At 50.8% G+C, this 16,278-nt stretch overlaps 1 protein-coding gene across 4 annotated transcripts; it reads right to left on the bottom strand.

Moving 5' to 3' along the window:
• Positions 1-2,756: 2,756 nt before the first annotated feature.
• CUNH2orf72 (chromosome unknown C2orf72 homolog) lies at positions 2,757-13,271 on the bottom strand. 4 transcript variants are annotated; one of them, XM_036320635.1, is made up of 4 exons: positions 12,513-13,268; positions 9,483-9,599; positions 6,536-6,571; positions 6,256-6,386 (listed from the first exon to the last, which is right to left on the bottom strand). In XM_036320635.1, exons 1-3 carry the CDS (start codon positions 13,117-13,119, stop codon positions 6,567-6,569), a joined length of 729 nt encoding a protein of 242 aa, XP_036176528.1. In that variant the 5' UTR covers positions 13,120-13,268; the 3' UTR covers positions 6,256-6,386; positions 6,536-6,566. The 4 variants fall into 4 exon arrangements, with proteins under 4 accessions (XP_036176526.1, XP_036176525.1, XP_036176527.1 ...); XM_036320633.1 differs by lacking the exon at positions 6,536-6,571 and having other exon boundaries at positions 2,757-6,386; positions 9,483-9,596; positions 12,513-13,269; XM_036320632.1 differs by lacking the exon at positions 6,536-6,571 and having other exon boundaries at positions 2,757-6,386; positions 12,513-13,263.
• Positions 13,272-16,278: the final 3,007 nt, after the last annotated feature.

Here is a 16,278-nt window from a genome sequence, read left to right as displayed (position 1 = left end):
ACGAGAGTAAAGCTTAAAAGTTCTGATCACAATAAAAAAAAATTGTAACCCTATGCAGTGATGGATGTCAACTAAACTTATTGTAGTAACCATTTTTCAAAATATACATATACCAGATCATTGTATGGTATGCCCCAAACTAACACAATGTTTTCCTAGCTGGCGCGGCTCAGTGGTTGAGCGTCCTCAACCTATGAACCGGGAGGTCACGGTTCAATTCCCGGTTGCACATGCGGGGGTTGCAGGCTCGATCCCCAGCAGGGGGCATGAGGGAGGCAGCAGACCAGTGATTCGCTCTCATTGATGTTTCTATCTCTCTCTTCCTCTCTGAAATCAATAACAAAATATTTTTAAAATCATAGCACGATGTTTTATGCCAATTAGACTCAATTAAAAGAAATGTTCGCGCCCTGACCAGTTTGGCTCAGTGGATAGAGTGTCGGCCTGCGGACTGAAGGATCCCGGGTTTGATTCCAGTCAAGGGCATGTACCTTGGTTGCGGGCATATGCCTGGTGGGGGGTGTGCAGGAGGCAGCTGATTGATGTTTCTCTCTCATCGAAGTTTCTGGCTCTCTATCCCTCTCCCTTCCTCTCTGTAAAAAATCAATAAAATATATTAAAAAAAAAAAAAGAAATGTTGGTAACTAATTCAAAACGTTTTAAAGTGGAGAGGTGGCCACTTTGCCACCCTTGCTCTTCAAAGAGAAGACATTTTCTATGGGAGGACAATCATGTCTCTGGCGTGGATGCTGTGCTTGTAATCACCGCAACCTCATTGAGCCCCATGAGGCCCCTCTCTTCTTGGGGATGCTGCTCTCCACCTAGATGGCGGCCCCGTATCTGTGCCTTCTCCTATTCTGCACTATTTAATCAGAGCAATCTTCCCCAAACTCAACTCTAACCACTGCCGCTGCTACTTGCAACCCTCAGCTCCATCTTGGGCTCTCGTCTTAATGCTTCATTCTTCTGTGTTTTTGTCCACAGCCGTCTTCTCACTCCCGGTTCTCCCTGTGGGAGAGCGATGTTTTTATTGCTAAGGACCAGACAGTGACTCCTAAAATGTACTCCTGCAGCCTTGCCCTCTCTCCAGAGCACTAGACTCACATACCTACCAGACATCTCTGCTTGATGCTCCTTAACCTCAGAGCTGCACACTTGTCCATGCCTCCAGCCCATCCGCCATGCCTCCTGCCTGGATCTCAGTGTGGGGAAGGGTATCCCTCAGCTACGGAAGCAGGACCCTGAGGGGCACCTTCATCTGGTCTGCACCAGACCTGGTCTCCTCAATCTCTCAGACCATCCCCGTTTCTACATCGCCCCATTACTCACTGGTGGCCTCCCCTCTTCTTTCCCAGTTGCGACAGCTTCCAGCAGCCTTGACTTCCGGCCTCCTGTCTCACAATTCTCCAGTCCGCTCTCACAGCCAGCCGAAAGCACTGCCCGAAACCAGGAAGGCAAGGAGTCTCCCCTCCGAGCTCCTCCAGGGCTTCCACCCAACCCTGCTTACCTTCCACCTTCATGGCCCAGCTGTCTGCCCTGGCTGCCATGCTGCATCCACCAGAACTATTGTGACTCCCAGAGGGGCCATGAGGCTATGTATCTTGTCTCTGACCTTGGTACCTGCTCTTCCTTCTGTCTTCAAGGCTCCCCCCGCCCCACCTCTGTCTAATATGATTTGTCTTGGGTCTCAAACAGCACCTCCTCCGGGAAGCCTTCCTTGACTACTCCACTACGTGTCCCCTTACAGCAGCGGTTCTCAACCTGTGGGTCGCGACCCTATGGGGGTCGAACGACCCTTTCACAGGGGTCGCCTAAGACCATCGGAAAACATACAATTACATATTGTTTTTGTGATTGATCACTATGCTTTATGTTCAATTTGTAACAATGAAAATACATCCTGCATATCAGATATTTACATTACGATTCATAACAGCAGCAAAATTACAGTTATGAAGTAGCAACGAAAATAATTTTATGGATGGGGGTCACCACAACATGAGGAACTGCATTAAAGGGTCGCGGCATTAGGAAGGTTGAGAACCACAGCTTTTACCCCACGACAGCTGTAGTCATGTCTCTTGGTCTATGTTCCAACTGAACAAGGAAGTACTCAAGGGCTCAGTGTCAGTCAGTTATTGACACAAGGCTAGAATTCAGACCTATGTCTTGGGAACCCCTGCCCTCTCCCAGACAAGCTCTATTTATTTTCAGCGAAGACTTGGGACTTGGTAAAACCACAGAGAGAGTTCTTACCAGGGGCTCTGTGTGTAAACAACTCCTCCCTCAGTGTCAGGAGCGCCACACAACGTCTCAGAGCCCCGACGAGGGCAGCCGCGGGCTCACACAGGCAGGGGCTGGGGCCGCTGCAAGGGCGAAGGGAGGGAACCGCGTTCTTTGCCCTGGGCCCACCTCCACCGGGATTTCAGTTCCGAGCTTTGCAGAGCACCTCCGGGACCCCGTTGCGGCGCCCTCTCGTGGCCACAGTGCTCCGCAGAAGGCGAGGAATTCGGGAAGGGGCGTGCGCCTTGCGAGCACCAACCCCTACCCCCAAACCCCTAGCCTCCTGGCATTTAAATCCTGGGTCATCGGAGGCCTCCGCCCAACTGTCAAGATCAGGCTTGATTGCTTTCTGAGCTACAGTGCGACGAGGTGGAAAGAGCCGGCGTGGGAGCCAGGAGACCCTGCTCCGCCACGTAGCGCTGGTGGTGGCCCTGTGGTCACCAGAGCCTTGCTATGGGGGGGGGGGGGGGGGGAGCAGGGGGGGGCAGGTCCGCCTTCCTGGCAAGGCTGCTCTGAGGGGAAGGGCTCTCTTCAGGGTCTGGCATAGAACAGCGCAGATCTTACGTCACCGGGACGGGCCAGGCTGGTGCTTGAAGCTTTTATTCATATGGACATCTGGGGCTAAATAAAATATATTATTAAAATTAATTTCACCTGTTTAACTTGGTTTTTCCAATGTGGCTACTAGAAAATGGAAAGCTACATGTGTGCCTGGCGTTAGATTCCTCTTGGGCAGGGCCAGTCTAGCTTCGCCCGAGGTCTTGTTCCTTCCGACCGCCCACTCAGGCCCAGGCCTTTGGCCGGCTCCGCCGTCTCGCCTGCTTTGGTTCTGGCACATGTTCAGACCAGACCAGGTGTGGAGGCTGAAAGTGAAACCCGCTCCTGTGGGGGAGCAAGGGGCTGGGAGTGGCTGTCCCGGCAGGCAGCCAGGACTTCCGGAGCCGGCCATACACCTGGGGTGTAGGTGGTCAGGGTAAGAACACTAGTAGTTTGGGGTTGGGGCAATGATCCGAGGCAACACCCCACTCTGAGAAGACCCTGGTCATCTGGGAGGGAGAGAAGAAAGTCAGGGTGACAAGAAAGGACCAAACTTCTACAACCAGGACTCACAATGAGGGTCCTGGTTCTGTCTGGGGTAAGAGGGGTTTGTTTAGACCACAGGTTGGGGGGCGCAGCCCTTGGACCCTTTGCAGGTTTGCCTTGGTTTTGGCTGGGCAACCTAGGAATTCCTCTTGTGTGGTTAATCTTGGGGACAAATACTTTGAGAAGAGAGAAACTGACACAAATGTTTAAGGGGCTCTCTGAGACTCAGTTAAGGCCATTTTATCGGGTGAAACATGTGCGTGTGCACACGCACACATATACTCCCTGCTAACTACCAAGCTAAATACTATCTTTTTAACAAATCTCTTTTTAAGTACTTTCCAACCCCAGCCAGAAAAGTTGCAGAGATGTCCCTCGGGGCAGGACTGGCGGACTTTCAGGCTAAACTACTTCAGAGCTTCCCACCATTTGCCCAAGGGCTCCTGGAAGGAGCACCTCAAGACAGAAAGGGGAGGACCCACTGTGTTTTATTAGACAGCAGTGAGGCGCTGTTTGGCTTTATTAGGTCTAAGGAATCGATTCAAGTCAGAAGCAGTACAGCTGCCATGTTAGAAAGATTAGTACCAAGAGCCCAGACAGAGGCCCCTCGTCAACGGCTCCCGGCACCACTAACCTAATCCGGGGCCTCCACTCTCAGACAGGCCCACCCCAGCTTTCAGGCCTCGGAATAGTCGGAATAGTCGCCGGGGAGGAGGCCCAACACCAAGGTCCCTCCCAGCACCGAACTCTTCTGTCTGCTGGAAAAGACAAAAGGACGGTGCTTCTCTGAGCCGCCTGCCACGGAGCCAGGAGGGGCCTGGGAGGATGTCAGTCCGGTCTTTATCAGCCGGGAGGCAGAACACAACCTCAGTCAAGAAAGACCCTCTCTCTTCACATATTCACAGGAAATACTGAAAGTGATGAAAAAATGTGCACATCACCCTTTATAGCAGAGGCTGGCAAACTCAAATGCCCACCAGGACCAGCCCCAGGCGGGGGCCTATATCAGGGAAGTGCAGCAGAGGGGAGGGTGGGAGGGTGAGAAAGGGCTCAAGTGTGTGTGTGTGGAATCACAGCAAAATGAAGACGAAGACGGCACACCCCTCCCCCCTCCCCGAAAACAAGCTTTTTATGTGCAATCTCCCGTTTCAAATATTGGCAACAAACTCCTGAGTTTTGAAGTACAGCAGAGGCTTCTGCCTTTCGACTTCTGCCTTAGACAATTTTCTACCTTAAGAGAAGCTCCCTCCCCCCACCAAATAATAAAATTCTAACCAAATCATTACAAAGAAATTAACGGATAAATAGAAAAATAGAGCAGCTTCAACAATACCAGTCCCCATATTTTCAAACATCAACAGCAATTCATTGAGTTCACTCTTGGGCAGAAGGCAGTCAGTTGGGTCCTTCTATTGGAGAGATACTTTTGCATAATTAAAGTGACACATGCTGCCAAACCGCCCCAAATAAGCTGTCATCCTACCTGCCCTCACACCCATAGGCTCCCTGTTGTAGGAAAGAAACGGAGGTGCAGAGCAGCGAGGGTCCTCTTTAACATCACAGAGCCCCCAGCCACAGGTTTGCCACTCCACATTTTGGCACTTTCACAGTTATTTTGGCAGAAATAACTCAAGGAAGTTATGCAGCACCTGCCAGAACGCTGGGCAAATAGTAGGCACAATTGCATGTGTGCTGAGTAAGTCACGCATGAATGAATGAATTTAACTACTTCCCTTAGATAGTACTTCCTACCAGGGAAAAGCAGGAGCTGTCCTGGCCATTCCAAAGACTGGATTTCTCCTGGCGGGCAAGGAAGACAAGGGAGGTAATGCAGAGTTCCTTCTCTGAGTGAACAGATGGTCTTCCTGGCTTTTAAGGGAACATCATTGGCCCTGTCTGACTCATAACCAGAGAAAAAAGGATTCCAGCACTCGGCACCTCTGGGCTGGGTCGGCTTTGACCTTGGGTTAGGACCTGAGATTGAGAGCAAGTCCTATGCCCTTGCATTAATCCATAACCCAACTTTCCATCTGTTTGGTGCCCTATTCTCAAAAGAACTTGGCACAGAAAGTCAATGGCAACATGAGGAAGAGAGAGGGCTCTTTCTTCGCATGGCTGTGCAAGGCTATTTCTGTCCTGGGCCAGCAGCACACTGAGCATCTTGCTCTGGCCCCCAGGCCCCCAGGGGGCAGTGCAGTCTTTATTCTGGCTTGTTCAGGAGCTGAGGTCCCAGGAACCCCAACCCTCTCTGCTCTGGGGGACTCTTCCTAGAATTTGACAAGGGGAAGAGATTGACTCATCCAATTTCTCAAAGGTGCCCCGATTGGCATTTTGAGCGGAACAATTCTGTTTTTGGAGCTTGCCCTACACAATGCGAGATGCCCACTAAATGCCAGGGGCGCCCCACAGTCAGAGTGAAGCCTCGCAACACACACACACACACACTTCCAGTGCTGCTTGCAGGTGGGTAGCCTGGCCCCTGGTTGAGTGACAGGTCTAAGATCTCCCCTCTCCCTGTTTGATAACTCCTGGTCCAGAGTTCTTTCCAGCTGCATGTGAAGTGATGGATGCTCACGCACACGACCACGGGAGGCCACAGCACCACAGAGCCACAAAGCAAGCCGCCTTCTGTCTCAATGGCACAGAGAAACCAAGGCGAGGGAGAAAAAACCACCTCACGGTGACCAGAGAGACCAAATGGAGGCCGGGGAGGGACCAAGTTCCCAGAGGACACATTTTCCTAGGTCGGGCTTAGCTGAGTAAGTCCCGCTGCCTTGCTGGTATCTGTCAGTGTGGCAGTTCCCTGGAAGGTGGGGCTTCATAGAGACTGCACTCCCCAGGTCATCAGTGAGGAGCTGCAGCAGCCCAGGGGTCCAGACTTCATCTGGAGTCTCCAGCGGGCTCAGCGGGAGTGTGGGCAGCTCCATCACAGGCTCCCGACCCCTTTCCAGGATCCTCACAGTCTCCGTTGGGAAGTATGACTGTCAGCGCCAGCTCCTCCTCAGGTTCCCGGAAGTTACCTGAAACACAAGAAAGGGAATCACCCAATCAGAAGGTAGAGTCTATGAGCGAGTAAGCTAGGAACCAAAGGAAGGAAATTGGCCCCAGTGACTATCTACTCAAAAACACACAACAGAATACATATCAAAAACCTTAAAAATGTACATACCCTTTGACCCAGCAATTCCACTTCTAGGATTTTATCCTAAGGAGATAATTAGGAATAATTAGTGGAAATGCTGCAGTGATCTTGCTACCAGACTAGGGATGAAACAACAGGAGGATGGTCCCTCAGAGAGAAGGAAAGAACCTTGATGGCGTCACTGGGCCCCTGAACCAACCGGCCCTGACGCTGAATCTACCTAGACATTCTTTGGGTGAGCTCATGAATGCCCTTGCTGCTTGTGCTAGTTTGAGTCAGTTTCTTTATCTGTAACTGAAATCAGTTACATCCTAACTGATTTGAAGTCCAACAAAGGGATTGAATGAATTAACTGGCTCACCCATATAATGGGAAATCTGAATATCAAGATCTGTGGATTGTTTCAGTGTTAACATCCCAAAATGATGATGGAGAGGTCGAAGTTACCATTTTTTGCAATTAGATTTTTTAAATACCTGATGCAGATTTTGTATATGATATAGAAGCAAATTTCTTAACATTTAAATAGTACAGGGAGATATAGACAGATGGATGGACAGAACGGGCCTACTCCAAATAGGAACTTGTATTTACCTTTGAGTGATGGGATTAAGTGGATGGTTTATAAATATTTGTGTTCCTTCTTTTGTACCTGTTGGTTGAGCTTTCAGTTAGGCAGAATTCTCAGGTGGCCTCCAAGATTCCCGCCCTTTGGTGAACTCATCCTGCATAATCCCCTCCCTTGAGTGTGGGGGTGACCTGTGACTATGCCTGGATGGTTACTCCCTTGTTTGGGCACCTTATATGACAAAGGTGATGGAGAGTCACTCCTGTGATTATGTTACATTGTAGGAGCCTGAGGAGTCCCCGCCGACTGCAGGAGCACCTGCCTGTGAGAGGAGGGAACTCTCAGAGCTGACAGTCAGCAAGAAGGCGGGGCCCTCAGTCCTAAGGAGGCAAACAAATGAATTCTGCCAACAATCAGATGAAATTGAAGGAGGACCCGGGCCCCTTCAAGGAATGAGCTGGCCCATGTTGAGGCAGCTGTGGGAGCCCCTGAATGGAGGCCCCACGAAGCTGTGCCCTGACTCCTGACCCTCGGAAAGTGTAAGGGGATAAATGGGTGTTGTTTTAAGCAGCTAAATCTGTGGTAATTTGTTACTAGGCAATAGAAGACTGATAATGATGTTTTTTTTAAAAGAGACACAATAGAAGTTCATTTTAAAGCACTACTCACTTTTTCTATAACAAAGCTATACTATTCAGTGCACTCTGGAGTTGGGATCATGTACATTCAGCTGGTTACAACCTGCTTCCCTGAGCACAGTCAGGCGCCCCACAACGATGTTTTGGTCAATGAGGTTATAATGGAGCCGAAAAACTCCGATTGGTCCAAAGCACAGGAGCAACAGGCTACCCCTAGCACGTAGCGGGATATACCCTCCAGGTTTGTAAGTGCCCTCTATGACATCTGCACAGCGACAAACTCGCCTAGGATGCGTTTCTCCGATCTCGTATCCTCGTAGTTAAGCAGTAGACAACTTGTCAGTCCTCTCTGGGTCACAGCAAACTTAGCCTATGGAGTACCTCTGTGGATCTCACTATCTTTCCCTTTCCCTTCTTCCCTCGTCTCCCCTTCGCAGCCTGATGATTCTACCCCAGAAATGGCTCTGGGCTGGTGAGCTCCTTCCTCTCCAATCCAACACTGCCCCCCTTGGGCCAGGCCCCTCATCGCCCCTCCTGGGACTATGCAGTCCCCTCCTAGCTGGGTCTGCCTCTGGTGGCTCCCTGGCCCCCCAGTCCAGTCACCTCTATAAACACAGCCCTAGTCTCCACGCCCTTGCTCAGAAATCGCTATGTCTCAACTCTCTGCTTCAGCCTCGCTCTCAGCAGTCTCCTGCACCGCACCCCTGGCACTCTGAACAGGGGTCCCTTTTCTGAGCATGACATTGTGCTGTCAAGCCTTTGTTCACGATGCTCCCTCTTCAAATCTTCCCATTTCTGACTAAGACAATCCCCTGACCCCCCCTCACTTGCTCTGTGAGGCCATGGGTCTGACTCCATGTGCCTTGCCATGTCAATGGCCTATCCCAGTGGTCAGCAAACCATGGCTCGTGAGCCACATACGGCTCTTTGGCCCCTTGGGTGTGGCTCTTCCACAAAATACCACGTGCGGGCGCGCACGTACAGTGCGATTGAAACTGTGGCCCATGCGCAGAAGTCAGTTTTTGGCCTGGGCGAGTCTATTTTGAAGAAGTGGCTAGAAAAAGTGGGGGGAGAGGGGGCGACAGGAGACGCAGCGCGGGGGAGGCGCACGCGATTAATGCAGATTAATGCACGGGTTGAGTGAGCCAGTCAGTCAGCAGTCTCATTGTGCTGTGGTTAGTGCTAGTTGTGTCCGCAAATCGTGCGAGGGTGACAAAAGTACCTACTCGAAGCATACAGTTACCTGTATTTTTCCAACCAGCTGCAAATCCTACAGGTATTTTTGTCATCAATTTAAGAATTGTAATTATTTTGTGTTGGTGGCTTTATTATTATAAAATGAAACTTTTTTTAGGTGCCTATTTGAGATGGCTACAAAGAAGAAGCAAAGAAATCGGAAGATGAAAACCGTGAATTTAAAGTTGAATTTAAAGTTGAATGTACCTACCATATTAAAAAATATGGCTCTCAAAAGAAATTTCAATCGTTAAATGTTGATATTTGGCTCTGTTGACTAATGATTTGCCGACCACTGGCCTATACCGCCTTCACTAGGCAGACTCCTGGGCCTAGACCCCTGTTGACCAAGCCCGTGTGCTGGCTCCTGGTGGCCGGGGCACCTCACTCTGCTCACTCCCACCCTGAACACATGGCCAGTGCTCCATGGATGTCAGTCCTCTCTCTCCCTAAGGTTCCTGTGCACGTGACCACTCTCTTAATCCCAAGCACCTGGCCCTCAGAGTCCAGGAGCAGGAAGCGACTCACTCACCCTGAGCTGGACCACTGGGGGAGGTGGTGGCAAACGGGTTCTTCCCCCGGCTCCAGGGACCCCAGGAGAAGCAGGCCAACAGCGCCGGGAGGCCGGGTCTCTCCCAGGCTCCTTCTGCTAAAAGGAACACAAAGTCCCAGAGGCAGCAGGTCACATGGTGCTTGACACAACTGAGAGATTTTCAGTTAAGCAAACCAAGAACTTCAACTATTAACTGCCCTAGTTTCAACTGTCTGATTAAAAACAAAGATTCTGATTTGCAAAAGGGGGTGGAGTTTTTATACTTAAAACAAACAAACAAAAACACAAACAGCCCTGGCCATACGGCTCAGTTGGCTGGAGCGACGTCCTGTACACCAACAAGTTGTGGGTTCGATTCCAGTCAGGGCACAAACCTAGGTTTCAGATTTAATCTCTGGTGAGGGTGCTTTATATAAGGATTGCTTTATACATATTATATCATTTCTTCCTCACAAAGACTCTATGACGTAAGTACCATGTTGGGGAAACTACCTTGATAAGAATGACATGATATGAATTACAATTATATAGCACCAAATAAAATACTCAAGGAGCAGTAATTTCCCCACTTTTTAGTTCAAACTATTTCTTAATACGAAAAGGCTTAATCTTTTTAAATAATCACATACAAAACACTTACATGTTGATTCTAGTTTCCTTATTATAGCCTCATCTAAGTGATGTAGGGAATCACTTAAGGGCCCCAACCATGTGGAATAAGGTAACTGCAATGGAGTTACACACACACACACACACACACACACACACACTCCAGGAAGCCAAAACAAAATCGGTGTTCGTTTTCCTTTACATGGGGCTTATTTACTCTTAATTCGCACCCAGTTCTAAAAAGACTGGATTCCTAGTTTTTCAACCCATTGGCAGCTGGGTTAGGCATAAGCTGGGTAAGAGGGCATGTCAAGAGGCAGGCAATCAAAAGTATAAGAATAACCAGGAGGTAGTGAGGAAGAGGATTGGGAGACTTTAAAAAGCCACACGCAATTGCTAGGTAAACCTTAGCATCATGAATGTGTGAGTGATGCTGCCCACTGCAAAAGCCCAGACAAAATCAGTGGACAAATAAATTAGTGGACAATAATCACGCTCATGACCTGTAGTCACTAGTAAAAGGTTTCATATTGTTTAGTGTGTTTTTATAAAAGTAGAAATGAGTTTAATGCAGTAGAGATCAATTCAGTGTTTAAGAAGAGGTAAGGATTCTGCATGCCAGGCAGGTCATGGGAAATGGGAATATAGTGGTGATTAAACTCATAAGGAAAAGTGACAAAACCATTGGTAAGAAACTAGAGAGTGGAGGTAGGTTTGAGGATTTCATTTTTGAACCTGTAAAGGAGTAAGGGAGGTCAGGGAAGACTTCTTGGAGGAGGAAGCCCAGTTCTGAATGATGAAATGGGGTTGGTCAGCTGAGGAGGTGAAATGAAAGAAAAGGCCTTGAAAGAAAGAGAGAGAGGGAGAGGGAGGGAGGGAGGGAGGGAAGGAGGGAAGAAGGAAGGAAGGAAGGAAGGAAGGAAGGAAGGAAGGAAGGAAGGAAGGAAGAAAGAAAGAAAGGAAGGAAAAAAGAAAGGCAGGCCTTTAAGGCTTTCATTCCAGGCAACTGCAATGTGTATACAAAAGCTTAGCAGGCCAGAGCAAGCTTGGCTTTGGGGGATTAAAAGCTATTTCCTGGGGAATGGGAGAAACTAAGGGTTCAGAATTTTCTAGGCACCAGCTCACTGGGGGTGGGGGAAGGTAGAAAATGTCCTCCCATGGGGCCAGGCCAACCATCAGAATGACAGTCCACCTCAGGACATTCCCTGTCTTTCTGGATGCAGGTTGTGGAGTTTAGAATTTAGCCAGCTTCCTCACAGGTGCAGCAGAAAGGGCTGTGGGCATGGGGGGTGGGGGGTGGGGGGATGGTTAGGGCAGGTTCTACAGGTGAGATGGATGGCCTCCACCTAGGCAGGCCAGGCTGGCAGGTAGGTCTGTGACATTTGTGACTTCAGAGGTACAGTTCTCCTTGCTGGAACCGCACCCCCCCCTCCCAAGTCTGGCACCTCCTGGTTGCTGATTAACACAGCAGTGTCCAGGGAGGCAGAGCACAGCAGCCTCTGTCTTCACAAAAAAGTTTGGCAGATAATGGAGGGAAGGCCAGAGGGCTTGGAGAAGAGCAGCTGCTGGAGGTGGGGGAAGCAGAGAGTGCAAAGAATGCTCCGGTATCTCCCAGCTGTGCCAGGGCCAGCTATACTTAATGTCTGTATTTTAATCCGAGGACGCTGGAAACTCCTGGAAAACCTTGTGTACCAGGAGGGAGGAGATTCTGACTCTTCTGTGGATGGCAGCAGAAGAAGACCCTCACTCTGCTCTTCAAACTTCAGGAGAATGTGAAGGGAAGGGAGGTGGCACTGCAGTGGCTGCACAACCAGGGCGGGTAGCCAAGAGGGACTCAAAAATTCTGTGTCCTCAGTCAGTCCCTCACACCCTTTCCCCACACCTCCAAGTCCCAGCACCTATTCCTTGCCTTCCTCCTATGACCCGCGGCGCTTACGCACTGAGCCTCCTCCACCTTCGCATCCTTAGCTGCGCAGCGTCCATGGAGCTCCAGGCACCACCAATCCCCTCCCTCCAGTCCTAATTCGGTCCTAATCCCCCCTTGAAATGTGTGCACCCCAAGGTTTTCCCATCTCCTCCCACTCCTCTCTCCCCGCAGCTCCCAGATCTTTGACCAGCTCAGTACAATCCTCTTGCTCCATCAACTTCCCCCGCCTTCTGTGCGTTCCCTCGGCTTTCCCAAGCCACTGTCCCCCATGCTTTCAGGATCCTCCCGGGACAAACTCGACCCGTGGCCCAGGGCCTGCTCCGCGCTAGCTGGGAGGACCAATGCTAGGCACCTCCCCGCTCGGGGCCTCAGTTTACCTCGGTGCACCAGGGGGCTGGCCTAAAGAGTTCCAACTTCGGGGCCTTCCCCCAGCCACCGCCCGCCTGCGCCCACGGGGCCTTGCGCCCCCTCACCTGGTCGCGCGGGCGCGGCTGCTTGCAGGGCCCGGCTAGCGGCGGTCTGGACGGCCAGGCTGGAGGCGGGGTGGCCGGGGCAGTAGGCGGCCGCCTGCACCGGGCCTCCCGCCTGGCGGCCGAACACGGTGCGCAGCAGCGCCTCCAGGAGCCGCAACATCGGCGCCACCGCGTCCTCGGGCCCCGCCTCGGCCACCAGCACCCCGACCAGCGCCGCGCCGGCCACCCGCCGGTCGCGCACATCGCGCAGCATCTCCCGCAGGCGGCGCCGCGGCTCCCTGGCGGCCAGCGACGACGCGCGGCACAGCACGAAGACGAGCGGCGAGTGGATGGCGCGCGCCCTGGCCGTCCCGGGCACCCACCGCGCCCCCGGCGTCCCGGGCGCGGCGCCCTCGGCCACCGCTTCGCCCGGCTTGCGGGCGCCCGGCTCCGGCGGGAACACCGCCCGGGCGAAGTCCCGCAGCAGCGCGCGGCTCTGCTCGCGCTCCCACAGCTCGCCCACCAGCAGCACCTGCCCGCGCCCGCCCGCCGCCTCCACCAGCGCTTGGAAGGGAGGCTCCGCCGGGAGCGCGGGCCGGGCTGCGAGCGCCTCCAGCTCGCGCTCCATGCTCGCCGCCGCTAGCCCTCGGCGACCGCCGCAGCTCTGCCGCCGCTGCCGGCCTCTCCGGGCGGTGGCGCCCGACCCCGGGAGGACACGCCCCCGAGGGCTGCCCGGCCCGACCCCCCAGCCCGCGGGCCGGGCTCTGAGCGCTCCAGCCCGCAGCTGGGCGGGCGGCAGGAGCTTTGTCCCCCAGCCGCTAAGGATGGCGCCTCCCCAGGGCTGTTGGAGAAGGGGGCACTCTGAGCCGTGCGTTCGCTCATCCAGCCACCCAACACATGTTTATTAAGCACCTACTAGGTTCAGGATAGCAAAAGGGGGGGGATGATCGTGTGAACAAATATACCCTCCCATGTTAGAGACCTGGAGCAGACGCGTCTGAGGAATCTATGTGGTGTTGGGATGGGACTTTTAGTCAGGGCCTGCCCCTAACAGTGCTGCTTTGGAGTGTGGGTGGTGGTGGTGGGCACCAGAGAAGGGGGCAAGGAAGTGAGAAAAGCGAGGAAGCAGGGGTTTCTTCTATTACCTCTGTCATTTAAACCCCCCACCCCCCGCCCTTTGGGCCTTCAGCATGTACCAAAAAATGAATTGAGGGCTCATTATTTCAACATTACTTATTACTGGCAGGAATACATTTCCTTTAAGGGTCTAGGTCAGCTTTGTGCAACAGAACATTCTGTGATGTGCTTCATACTATCTGTACTGTCCAATGCAGTGGTCACTGGCCACACGTGGCTGTTATTGAGCGCTTGAAATCTGGCCAGTGAATCTGAGGAACTGAGTTTTACATGTTATTTCATTTAAATTAAATAGCTGCATGTGGTTAGTGGCTGTGTTATTGCAGTGATGGTCAAGGCTCTTTACTTCCCATCTATTACACCAAAGGCCCTTTAGGTCAGAACCTATTAATACTCAGCTCTCACCTTTACCATAAAACCCTCAATCTGCTGGTCTAGTTACCCTCTGTCCTGCCTCCTATAGTTATGCTGAATCATCTCTTGGAGAATTTGTATGTCCATTCAATAAAACAAACCTTTGTTGAGCACCTTTTTAAAAATATATTGTTTTATTGATTTCAGAGAGGAAGGGAGATAGAAACATCATTGATGAGAATCACTGATCAGCTGCCTCCTGCACGCCCCTTACCTGGGAACCCGGACATGTGCCCTTGACCTGAATCGAACCTGGGACCTTCAGTCTGCAGGCCGATGCTCTATCCACTGAGCCAAACCGGCTAGGGCAGGCACCTTTTGTGTGTAAGCGGTGGGGATTCAAAGATACCCAAGTAGTCTTGCCCTAAGTCTGATCATCCAGGAGTCGTTTTAGCCAATGTTTGGGGGAAGGGCCCTATATTTTTGTTAACATGACCTCATGCCTCTGTGTACCGACTTTGCCCAGGGTGGAGCTCCAGAAGCTTGGGTGGGAAAAGCCCAAGAGTTGAAGCAAGAAGCCCTGGACTGGACTCAGGGATGGCTTGCAGCACCTGCTTGGTGATTCAGTCGCTCAACTTATATTTACTGAGGATCACATCTGTATTCTAGGCAGCTGGATGGCAGAGGACCAAGGAAGGAACAAAAATCAGATTGACTTGAGATTTCTTTCTTTTTTTTTTTTTAATATATTTTATTGGGTTTTTTTTACAGAGGAAGGGAGAGGGATAGAGAGTTAGAAACATCAATGAGAGAGACACATCGATCGGCTGCCTCCTGCACACCTCCTACTGGGATGTGCCCGCAGCCAAGGTACATGCCCTTGACCAGAGTCGAACCTGGGACCCTTCAGTCCGCAGGCCGACGCTCTATCCACTGAGCCAAACCGGTTAGGGCTGACTTAGATTTCTTAACTGCAACACTGGACTTAAGATTGTTGAATAGTATTTAAAACTGAGTTTTGATTTCTAGTTACATTGTCAGGTATTCAAAGGATGAGAAGGTTTATCACATAGAGTCCCTCTTTGAAAACACTGTTAGAGAATGCACTCCGACATGAAGAGAAATCAGTACTATACCAGCAGGTGTGCTCAACAATAGTGAGTAGAACCATTAAATCACTTTTTGTTTTTGTTTTTTAAAATATACTTTTATTGATTTCAGAGAGTAAGGGAGAGGAAGAGAAAGACACATCAATGGTGAGAGAGAATCATTGATGGGCTGCTTCCTGCTCGCCCCCTACTGGGGATTGAGCCCACAACCCGTGCATGTGCCCTGCCGGGAATCAAATCATGTTTCGTACGCCCACGCTAAACCACTGAGCCATGCCGGCTGGGCAAACCACTTGTAAATGATGCTTGCCTAAGGAAATGGTGCAGGGCAGTGCCAGCAAAGTACAGCCTGACTGGGCATAAGTGGAGAGGGTGGCAGAGCCATGGGAGTCTCCCCAAGCGAAAGGAAAGGGAATTGACCCTGTAGATGTCACCTCTTTGAGGAAGAGAAGACAGCAGCTAACTGGGGAAGAACTTTCAGAGGTGCTGTTATTTTTGTACTTTCTTGCAAGGCTTGTCTAAAACCCACATGCTCTGTCTCTCTTCTCTGGCCCTAAATTTCCAGGTTAACAATTCCAACTTTTCCAGTGATGGGATAGAGGATGGATCAGAGAGGGGGTGGGTGTTAAACAAAGGTCAGAGTCCAGGGCCAGTGAAGTTTATATTTACCCTCATTATTTACATGGTGATGGTTCAGGTATTAATTAACAGGAAACTACAAAGACCTTAAAAAAAAAAAAGGCTGTATGCCAAGAATATTTTTTCCTCCTCTCTGTCCATGACCTAGAAAATATCATAATACAAATAGGCCTTTCTGATTTCTCTGGTTTTCAACAGAGATATAAAGTGAAACTAGGACTTTTGAAACAATTTGCTTCTTTATGTTCACTTAAGCAGAACTTGGTAGGAAAAGTACTGATTTGGAAAACAAGGAATAACCTTCATCTAGTGCAGTGGTTCTCAACCTTCTGGCCCTTTAAATACAGTTCCTCAGGTTGTGACCCAACCATAAAATTATTTTCGTTGCTACTTCATAACTGTAATGTTGCTACTGTTATGAATCATAATGTAAATATCTGATATGCAGGGTGGTCTTAGGCTTCCTTCGCCGTCCCCATCTCTTCCCTTACCTCCTCCCTCTCTCCTCCCCCTTCTTTCCCTTCTCTTCCTTCCCTGTCCCTACCTTT

The sequence above is a fragment of the Myotis myotis genome, unplaced genomic scaffold (genome assembly GCF_014108235.1).
Source record: "Myotis myotis isolate mMyoMyo1 unplaced genomic scaffold, mMyoMyo1.p scaffold_m19_p_8, whole genome shotgun sequence".
In the NCBI taxonomy this organism is placed as follows: Eukaryota; Metazoa; Chordata; class Mammalia; order Chiroptera; family Vespertilionidae; genus Myotis; species Myotis myotis.
Note: the sequence above shows the minus strand (reverse complement) of the source record. Positions and strands in the feature narration are given on the sequence as shown.

Coding starts and splice junctions, on each gene's coding strand:
- CUNH2orf72 (XM_036320632.1), bottom strand. CDS start 13,119: ATGGAGCGCGAGCTGGAGGCGCTCGCAGCCCGGCCCGCGCTCCCGGCG. Junction 9,600..12,512: donor AGCCGCGCCCGCGCGACCAG/GTGAGGGGGCGC, acceptor TGTTCCTTTTAG/CAGAAGGAGCCTGGGAGAGA. Junction 6,387..9,482: donor CCCCAGTGGTCCAGCTCAGG/GTGAGTGAGTCG, acceptor CTTGTGTTTCAG/GTAACTTCCGGGAACCTGAG.